This window comes from Ictalurus punctatus, chromosome 27, assembly GCF_001660625.3.
Source record: "Ictalurus punctatus breed USDA103 chromosome 27, Coco_2.0, whole genome shotgun sequence".
NCBI classification, from domain to species: Eukaryota; Metazoa; Chordata; class Actinopteri; order Siluriformes; family Ictaluridae; genus Ictalurus; species Ictalurus punctatus.
Window position 1 is genome coordinate 2,416,416 of NC_030442.2, and position 11,085 is coordinate 2,427,500.

Below are 11,085 nucleotides of genomic sequence, written 5' to 3' on the forward strand. Positions count from 1 at the left end.
CACACTCACACACACACACACACACACACACACACACACACAAACACACGCCTCTTTCATTGCCGTGATTATGTGACAGCCTTGTCTTCAAGCACTTGTTGTCATGGCATCCCTACAACAGCAACATCAGCATCAGCAGCACCGCTCGGTGAAAAACACAGAGGTTAGCTGCGACGGCGGAGGCGGAGGTGTAAATGTCCGCATCAGCGACGCCCACTCGCAGAAGCGGGTTTCTGTCGAACGGGAGCCTTCGAGCTGGGGCGAAAGCGTGACTGAGCAGGGCCCGACCGGAAGCGCCAAGCCGTCCAAGTACAGCATCTCGTCCAGCTGCAGCTCTGGCGAGTCCGGGATCCGCAGGACGGTGATGAGCAGCCTGCGTGGCCAACGGACGGTCCCGCAGCTTTTCGAGAGATCAGCGGCGCAGTGCTGGGACCCCAAGTTTGACTCGGCGACGCTGGAGGAGGCGTGCAGGGAGCGGTGCTTCCCGCAGACGCAGAGGCGCTTCCGCTACGTGCTTTTTTACCTGGCCGTAGCCGCGCTGCTCTGGGGCGTGTACTTTGGAGTCAACGGTTCCAGGTGCGAGCCTGCCAGCTTCTTGTTTCCGACGGCGACCTTCTTCGTCCTGTGTCTCCTCCTCCTGCTGTTCACCTTCTCGCGGCCCTATGTGTGGCTCTATAACCAGGCCTCGCTGCTTCTCATCGTCATCACGATCTGTATCACTCTGGCGCCGCAGATGCAGGCTTCCGGTTTCGCTCGCTTCGAACGGCAGAGCGGTGGCAATCGGACGCTGTGGGACTATTCCAAGTCGGCTCCGTGCGTCTCTCCCGTGGGGACGTTTTCTCTGTGCATGGAAGTGCTGCTGTTGCTCTACAGCATGCTCCACCTGCGGCTCTATGCCTCGGTGCTACTTGGGCTCCTGTACTCGGTGCTTTTTGAGACGCTCGGATGGCTACACCTGGCGCAGGTGGATGGTCAAGAAACGGGGACGTGGCACGAGGGCGCAGCGCAGGGGTCAAGCTGGGAGGCGTCGTTGCTGTGGCTGGCGCCTGGGAAAGTACTTCTCCACCTGTGTGCCCACGCGATCGGCATCCACTTGTTCATCATGTCAGAGGTGCGTTCACGGAGCACCTTTCTGAAAGTGGGACAAGCCATCATGCACGGGAAGGAGTTGCAGGTGGAGAAGGCGCTGAAGGAGCGCATGATCCACTCGGTCATGCCGAGCCGGGTGGCCGACGAGCTGATGAAGCAGGGCGACGAGGAGAGCGAGAGCTCCGGTAAACGCTACAGCGCCGGGACTTGCTCGGCCTCGGCGTCTGGCGCGGGCGCCTCGTCCTCCAGCCCCAAGAACAACAAGCGCAAAAAGACGTCGATCCCGCGCGGTCAGATCATCTTCCGGCCCTTCAACATGAAGCGAATGGAGCCTGTCAGCATCCTCTTCGCTGACATCGTCGGCTTCACGAAGATGAGCGCAAACAAATCGGCGCCCGCCCTGGTGGGCTTACTGAACGACCTGTTCGGGCGCTTTGACCGGCTATGCGAGCTGACTCGCTGCGAAAAGATCAGCACGCTGGGCGACTGTTATTACTGCGTGGCAGGATGCCCCGAGCCCCGCGAGGACCACGCCTACTGTTGCGTGGAGATGGGACTCGGTATGATCCAGGCCATCGAGCAGTTTTGCCAGGAGACATCTGAGACGGTGGACATGCGTGTAGGAGTGCACACAGGCACCGTGCTCTGTGGCATCCTGGGAATGAAACGATTCAAGTTTGACGTCTGGTCCAACGACGTAAACCTGGCTAACCTCATGGAGCAGCTCGGCGTGGCCGGGAAGGTTCACCTGTCCGAGGCCACGGCGAGCTTTCTCGACGACCGCTACGAGAGAGAGGACGGCCGCGTGATGGAACGCGCCGGGCAGAGCGTCACCGAGCAGCTGAAAGGTAAACGCGCATTTGTGTTGGTGTACTTCCTGTCAAAGCTCTGCGTAGTAGAGTTTGTTAAAGCTTATTAAAACGAAGTGAGTGTTTTTGTTTGCGTAGGATTAAATTTCAGATTGCTTTGCTTATCATCTGTTAAACCAGATCATCATAAACGCATGTTTGGCGAAATCACTTTTTGATTTTATTTAGAGTTAGATTTGTTCAACAAAGAGGTCCTCGGTTGACACGGCCGCGTTACGTCGACCCCACCCACGGCATAGGAAGGTTGAACACACGAAGACCTCTCGAGATTGTTAGGGCTCGCCCTTCTTTCTGTCAGGTCGTCAACAAACCCGGACAGCGCTGGCAGCTCGCCTCGCGTCCGTGCCCTCCGTGTTTGCATAGCGTGTTACGATTAGGCTGAGCATATTTGTATGTGATAGCAGCTGATAAGAAGGGAAACTAGATTCGCTATCACCCGGGAGTTTACATTGCCGAAGCACAGGCCCAGTCCAGGGTTGGCTTTAAGGCCACGCCGAGCTAAATTTCACTTGTGCTAAAGCGGGGCGGCGATGAATAGAGGGTTAATGATGTGTGTAAACAGCTCTATTGTTAGTCGTGATAGCATCTTGCGGTGTGTCAGCTTGCACTCTCGTTCGGCTTCCTCGATATCATCAGCCACTATATAAATAGTAGAGGACATTTCGTTTTGATTTAACTTACTGCACTGACTTAAATAGCTTGTGTGTGTGTGTGTGTGTGTGTGTGTGTGTGTGAGAGAGAGAGAGAGAGAGAGAAACTTCCATTATATGTCCTTCCCTATTTGTTTTCTTACTTGCTCTTTTACACCAAACTAGCTTTACAGATCTTGTATTTCTCGCGTCTCTCGGATCAGGACGCCGGATAGTGCGATAAGAATTTACAGTGACGAGCAGGCAGCGGTTTTCACAGCACGATTTTAACTCGTGAGTTTTTGGTGCAGGTGACACCAGTGGGGCAACTGGTGCTGTTCGGCACGTGTTGAGATCAGAGACGTTACACGACGTCCCCTAGGTCTTTTTAGACGAAGCCACAAAAGATGTGCTCTTTTGTGGGTATGAGTGTTATACTCAGAGCGGGACAGTTTTGTTTAGTTTTGTGTGTGTGTGTGTGTGTGTGTGTGTGTGTGTGTGTGTGTGTGTGGGGCATGAGACGATCAGTACTTTGCCCGGCTGTTTCCCCTCAGCGATGACTCACCACTCTGTCTCCGTCTGAGGGGTTGAAGCTGTTCTCTCTCAGGGACGTCCAGAACTTCAGGACGCCATTTAAGGGATTTTTGGCTGATGTTCAGACCAGGGCTCTGTCGGTTTTTTTTTCTGGTTAATTGATTTGTTAGATTATTTAAAATAACAATATTAATATAGGACTACCGTGTATGTTAGTAACGTACATATGTGTAATATAAGTGACTTGGGGAGAAAAAAAAAAACAAACCAAAGGAATCTTCCTTGCACTGATTTACCAGTCTAATAGGACGTTTTGTGTTATAGGAAAATAACATGCGCCGGGGCTGGTGTGACGCGGCCCGACGCAGACAGGTTTATACTCGAGGCTTTGTTCACGCACTCGCAATGCGTCTTGTGCAAGTCCAGAAGATTTGAAATCAAAGCTCACTAGACGTGCACACGTCCAAGCCAAATCGTATCCCTGTCCGTCAAGTTTCCAAGTAGAACTGTCAAACGTTTTAACGGTTTCATGCACAGTGCCGTTATACACACTGACAGACCAGCTGTCTTTCTTAAAACGTTCTGTCGTCGTCGTGATGGTTGTCATTAACCACGTGTCAAATCGAAAACTCTGACCGTAACAGAAGTATTTACTAATCTACAAAGTCCAAAAGGCTGGTATGCTAAACCGAGATTTCGGTAGGTTACATTTGAGAGGTTTTTAAATACAAGCACTGAACTGTAATAGGAAAACCGGTTAGTATTATTGAGCAATAACGTCCTAGAATAGTACATAAGTATGCGATTTGAGACACAGCACTTACTGCTGAGTCAGCATGTCATTATAGTGTAAAACACTAAAATAACCCCATGAACGTATCCTGTTCATTTTCCTAAATGCGACTCCCGGTAACATTTCGAACGATTAGGACACACACCCGATATTTTTAATGTTAACGTGTGAAACAAAAGAGGATTTGTAAATGATTAGTTCCTCTTTATGGCTTTGCTAATCTCTGACATGGCTTTTATTTTGCTTCACGTCGGTTTTTCCTTCGAGGTTTTGTCTGGATATAAACCAACAATCCGCCGTGTCTGTGACCCAAGGTTAAGGTCGCTTTTGTGCGATTTCTGCTTTGCTTTAAGAAGGTGGCACAGTTCCCTTCACCCTCTGTTGTTTGTGATGTAAACACAAATGCCCAGATTTACTAAAGGGTCGTGTTTGTAAAGCTTGTCCAAAAAAAAAAAAAAAAAAACCCAGTGAAAACCTGGATGGCGAACGCATCCTGTTTTCTCCGAGGTGAAGTCTCTCTGAGGAACCGCTGTGGCTCCTGGGATCATTCATCTCACAGAAAATACAACAAAACAAACAAACAAACCAACATATTGTTTCCTCCTCCGAATTTGCACGTGGCATCAATTATACCTGCAGCACTCGCGGTTTTATCTCATTACATGTGCAAATTAGAGCTCGTTATTTTGGATCTTGGGAAATCGGGCCCGTAGTGAAGCTGCTTCTAGTGTTTCCTCCATAAAATTATGGATGGGATAATGAATGTATTTGAAAGCCAAATCTGTTCATTAAATAGTAAATGCAGGTCCTTTTATACTTTAATTGTACCTCATCATAGCACGTTATATAATCACTAAACGCACCAGTTGAGGCAACACAGGCCACGTTTATTAGCGGTGGGGGAAATCGATTAACTAATGCGATTTTTTTTAAAAAATTTAATTTGTTTTTAACGATTTTGGAATAGATTTTTTTTTTAAAATTCCAGAATCGATAAAATTCACATTTAATCGCTGTATTTTAGTATTTGCTTATAAATGAAGTGTTTTGTTTGTATTTGTTGTTATCTATGAGTATTACATGACGTTGTGTCCCTTTGAAGCAGATGCGCAAAGCTCTGGGAGTCTCCCGTGTATTGATAGCGGCTCCCTGACGGCCGCGAATTATCCGCAGTATACCGGAAATCGATGTAGTGAGAGTGTGACCTGATTGGTGTCTCTTTCTGCTAACTAGACCTGTCAGAGTTCTCTGTGGGCGGACTTTACAGTTGACCTCCCTCTCTTTTCAGTTCATCCATCAGTTCAGTGGACCATTTACAGTGTCCATAAGAAGGAAAATACAAAAACGCACTTCACCCCAGACTATGCGGACGTGTGGCCCTGCTCAGTAAGGCTCGAAAATTGTTTTGCTCGCTGAACTGTCCGCAACAGCGACTTTCCGACTGCCCGTGGTGGGTTAAATGATTGTAAAAGACGTGTTGGGGGGAGTTTAACAGGTGTCGTTTGTTCTTTAGCATAGCTAACGTTATTTAAACAAACACGATGAGTCCAAACTCCCTGTAGTCTTGCTTAAGTTGTAATGGAATAGAAAAAGACTCAATGAGTTGAATAATAAATATATACTGGTACATATGTACATTCCATATGTAAAAGTACGTCTTTTAATGTCTCATTTCGTTATTAGCCTTGAGACTGCCAACAAAATACTCAAAAAGGATATATACACACACACCCTCCTTATATATAAGTATGCTGATAGAATCGTTTCGGGAGATAAGCGTCTCGTCCCAGCCCTAAAGTTTTATTATCTATTTCTCAATACCTGCATGTCACATGCTGTTAAAAGCGCCTGACTGACCCTGTTGGAGGTGTAAGAAGCTGTTTATGGGAAGGAACCTGTTTCTCGGATGTTCCACAGTCATTAAACGTAGCGTTTGGCGGAGCACACGTAGGACAACATGTTTATAATGAATAAAAATTACCTTTGTCTTCAGATATCTCTGGTGTAAGATGGATGGAGCACTTGATGACTTTCATTTTTACTGAAAGAGAAGCTTACCCAGATTTCTGCTTGACCTCCACCTGACCCCGAGCTTCAGGACAATTCCACCAGAACGGATTTATTATTATTATTATTATTATTATTATTAATATCATTATTATTATTATAATTATTCAAGAGGAGGAAACTCACTACGCATAGATTAAAAGCAACAGCAAGAATTCTTTTCACGCTCTCCGTGATGAATAAAAAAACAAACAAAAAACCCAAACCACACCCTATAATACCAGAAAATAGGTAACTATGGTAACCTGAGATGCAATACTATACGGATTAGACGGTAGAGTTTGGATGTACGCCATTTAATGTTGGCCTCATCAGAACATTTACAGCCAGAGAAGTTGATGGAAACACGACAGCTTGGTTCAGGGTGTGGGTGTGGGTGTGTGTGTGTGTGTGTGTGTGTGTTTATCTATCTATAGACCACCTGTAGGAACTAAAGTAAAGTCTAAGATTTTCCTTGCTGCTGTTTTGCAGACGTCATCATCAGCCTCGGTTGTCTTCAGATATTCACACAGCTGATCCTCTTTGATCGGTGTTTTCGTGTCGGTTTTGCTAAACATTTCGAAAGCGAGCACATGAAGCGATGGAACTTGCTGGCATTCTGTTTCTCTGCATCACGCAGAGCTTGCGAATTACCAGAGTCTGCATTCAGGAACTAATCTCATCAGCGCTTGTTTCCTTCCTGCCCGTTTTGCTGTAACTCGGCTCTGCTGCTGCGTTAATGCCCCATCTGCTGAGCGAGTCTGAGCCGAGACGTACTGCTACAGCGTAAGCGTTAAGAATAATTATAAATAAATAAATAAAAACGCCGCTTTCATCATTCAAGTTCACGTCAAGCACTCGTGCATGGCCGTTTTGTTTGCATGGTAAGAATGGTGGTCTTAGTTGGGCAGTAACGTGGAGCAACGTCATGTGATCTAAAACATAACATTAATGCCTATCAGATTCAGTGCAGGAGGTGTGGCCTCTGTATATGTCGGTCTCAGGGAAGGAGGTGTGGCCTCTGTGTCAGTCTCGCTGAAGGAGGTATGGCCTCCAACATGTTTTCAACTACCGAACAACGCCTTTCCCTTACATTTGAGTGTTTCCCCTACTGTAACTCGCTTATTCTCTCTCTCTCTCTCTCTCTCTCTCTCTCTCTCTCTCTCTCACACTCACACACACACACTCTTAATTAGCTGATTAGTTGTGTCAGGTGAGAGCAGGGAAAAGACAAAAAACAGAAATAATGAGAGTTCCTTTTACAGTATCAGTAAAGTAACTGGTGGACATTTTTACTACCATGTGGGTGTGTTTTCTGCACAAGGACACACACGCACTCTCCCTCTCTCCATCTCAGAGTTACAGTTCAAATAATCACCCCAGAGTGTTTCTGCAGATAAGGAGCTACCCTTCCCTCGACACACTTTCGCACACACACACACACACACACACACAAGTGCACGAAAGAGAGACCGCAGCTTCTCAAGTCACAGTCAGGCCACAAATTTGCAATTTGCGTCTCCTTGCAAAAGAGACATGACCCATCGTTTGACGCCTCTGAGGAGAGTGAAGGACGAGGACAGAGAAAGTGAAAATGCTGTAGATTTCTTGCTAATCAGAAAAACACCCACGCAGAAGATAGTTCTTATCCTCTGATCCAGCCTCCTGACTGACCCCTCAGCACAGCACGTGTTCATGTAATAAATTATATTCCTATCAGATCGTACTATATAAAACCTCACGCTAAATTTAGTCTTGGTCATGGACGGTGTAACGTGAAGGACCTGTTCAGAGGTCAGCGTGGCCAAAGAGTCATCAAGGTTGAGTTTATTTTCAAATGAATGGAAGTCGCATCGGTCCAAATTCCACCGAAACGAAAGGATCTCTCTCTCGCCAAATTTCTCGTAGTGTTTATTAAGGTCGGGGTTTTAGATTTTACAGCAACACGGCTGTCACGTCTTTAAACGTATAATACATTTTAACGTTTTTGGTTTTGTTTGATTAGCTGTGCTAGTAATCATGACCGATATGGAGCGTAAGAACGCCTTCACATGCTTGGGAATGCTCCTGATGGCGTGTGTGTGTGTGTGTGGAGTGCAGGTGGGAGTGTAAACATGAGCTAGATGTTGGGGGGAGGATGCTATTTTTAGTTTTCTTTTATGTAAAACACTCACACAACACTGCACCGGACTGGTTCAGCCGGTAAAGAGAGCGAGATTGTATTTATGTGTGTATATATAATGTTTGCATACATCATGCTACTATTTTAGTCTGTCTTGTCATAACTAATAACTAACGAAGTCAGGGCAGGGCTAAATTAAGCGGTGTGTGATGTGTAAATACTGAAGTCCACCGGTGTGGAACATGTACACTGATAAACTCCTACAGACACACTAGGGATGTCACTATACCAAAAATCTAGTAGTCGGTACCGATACCACCAAAAGTACACAATACTTGATGCCAAAGTCGATACCACGATGTGGTTAAAAAAAATAATAAATAAAATTACAAACTCCTGGAGGACATCCTCCTCTGGCTGATACTGACAAAAAGAGAGAGGGGGGGGGATATTTTATTATCAAATGCTGTCTGACAATGACTAATAAAACAGTGCTAATAACAGGTGCTAAGGTGCACTCCTAAATGCGCACACATGCGCAAACACACACACACACCTTATACTCTGAATGCAAGCATTAGTTTAAATTCACTGATATGGTGGCAGGATAAAAAGATTTATTAAAAGCATGAACATGTGAATAATTATTAGTGACATGAGGCTACATTTATCTGACAGGACTCGGGCTGAATGGCGATGCATGGTGGCCCATTCGGAGGAAGTTTATAACACTGCAGTGCGTTAGCGTCGTTAACAAATAACTGGCTATCGCTAACATTACGTGGAACATAACTTTAGCTGGTTTCACAGCAACAACACCTGCTGCCTCAAACAAACATAATGGAGGACCGTCTTTCAGTTCAGGTGCTTCGCCAAATTCCAGGTGTTTCCTCGCTTTGTTTGAAATGACGGATAGTATCGGTTACACACTAGCAACCGATGCTACCTCTCCTCTCAACGAGCTTTCCTCTCTCTGTCTCTCAACGAGTCAGTGCGGAGCTAAACTAAACTCACCATCTTCTGTAGTTTTTCCCCGTGTGCTTGTAGGCGTTCTTCTTCTTCTTTACCACTCGTGCACCGATCAAAACACTTGCGCATATTTGCTGCCCCCTTCAGTTCCGGAAGAATTGCGACCTTGGTGTCTTCATTACTAACGGTACCCACGCTACTGCAGAAAAAAGTTTTTAAAATGTTGGTACCGAAGTATCGGTTCTCGCGACATCCCTAATTCTCACACACACACACACACGCACACACACAGAACTATATGCAATAAAACATGTCACATTAGTTTCAAGGGTCTGCTGCTGAGGTTTTTTTTTCTGCTCTTTTCTCTCCATGGTGTACTGATTGGTCAGAAGGTATTGATTAATTTTCTGTAACAGCAGCTCCGACAGTAGTGCCGACTGCAATTCAAATCACAGGTTTATATTAACGCAATACGTTATGGTTTCTGTAGTAACAGATAATTACAGTTACAGGGACTTTGAAGTCAGGTTTGGGAACATAATGCAAGACTGTTAATGAGACTTAAAATAAACATCATCTAATTGTCTACGGTGGCATTTTTACAGTGCGTCAGGGCGTTTTTACTCTAACGAAGAGAGAGCACACACGCACACAGAAAGGACGTGACCTTTATTCAACAGTTGCATTCCTTTTTTTTAGTTTCGTCTTTGCTGAAGGAATAGAGCACGACTCCTCCTTCAGTTTTCTTGCTTTGATGTCATATTTTGATGCGCCGCGTTAAGGTTCACCTCAATTGACCTTTCTTTATTTTTACGTGTTCAATCTTGATTACTGCTGGCTTCGTCATAATCACATCGAGGAGGCCGTTTGTGTGCTACAAGATAAATAAGTCAGCGGTTTATTGATGACGTTCTTTGTGTTCTCTGCGCAAGCTTTATTAGCGTGCGTTACGTTCTACACAGAAACGCAGGTTTACGTTTAATAAACGTAAATTCCACACGTTTCCGCCAGAGAACAGCCGGTTCTCGGTCCCAGCACCGTAACGGTGTTGGTTTGGAGCCGAGAACCAGTGATGTCAGGAGCGTCACTTTGTGAAAGTCGCAAATGTGGGTGGGGCTTAACAGTGATTTTACTCTCATTGTCCAGTGCGATTTGGCTCAACGGCTTCCCTGCCCAGGAAGTTCCCAAGCGACTTCAGCGTGGAAAATTTTGGAGAACGTTCTGGATTCGGTTTTCTGTGTAGGTGTCGTGTTTGTACTTTGTAGTGGAAATTACTTACTTACTTAGTCAGTATTTTTTTTGAGCTGTAAGGAGCGAGACGGAGCGTCGTCATTGTCATCAATGCCATCATCCTCATTGATCCAGATCTCACTAGCCAGTGAGGGTTGTGCCTGAATGACGAACGTAAACTTGCGGCGCATAAACAAAGTGTTTGAAAGTGTAAGTGAAAACTCCGGCAGCGCTTTCACGGACCCTGATTAGCGAGAACGAAGTTTATAAAACTGTTAATCGAGAGTGCTGTGACTCAGCAAAGTGACTCAGCAAAGTGATTCAAAAGTAGCAGGTGATGTCCTGACTAATCTTTTAATCTTTACTAATTGGTGCAATTAATGACTTTTTACATGACCTTTATAACTTATTCCCTTTTATCAGTAATTAATATTTATGACTTTTTTCCCCTTCATCAGTAAGACTGTTAAACTACAGTGAAGTCTATGTCATATAGAAGTCACCGACCATGTCTCCACCCCCCCATACACACACACACACACACACACACACAGAGCACTTTTAACAGAAAAAATAAGATGGTATTATAGCGTCATTTATTACGTGACCGAAAATTCAAATAAAAATCCGTCATCTTTATTACGTACGCCGAAAATAAAAAAAAGGTTCAGATTAAATATCGAGGAATTGAAAGAGGTAGATGCTCCGCGTGAGCCGTGTGTGTGTGTGTGTGTGTGTGCATGCGCATTGATTGACAGTTAAGGTTATCTGTAAGTGAATGCTCAGATATGTGCGAGTCTCACT

At 45.4% G+C, this 11,085-nt stretch overlaps 1 protein-coding gene across 1 annotated transcript in view; it reads left to right on the forward strand.

The window, feature by feature from the left end:
- Window positions 1-11,085, forward strand: part of adcy9 (adenylate cyclase 9) — a 24,782-nt gene continuing 13,697 nt past the window's right edge. The window contains exon 1 of the mRNA XM_017458849.3: window positions 1-1,937. Coding sequence (XP_017314338.1) covers window positions 104-1,937 — 1,834 coding nt within the window. The 5' untranslated portion in view covers window positions 1-103. The remainder of the gene's footprint in view (window positions 1,938-11,085) is intronic.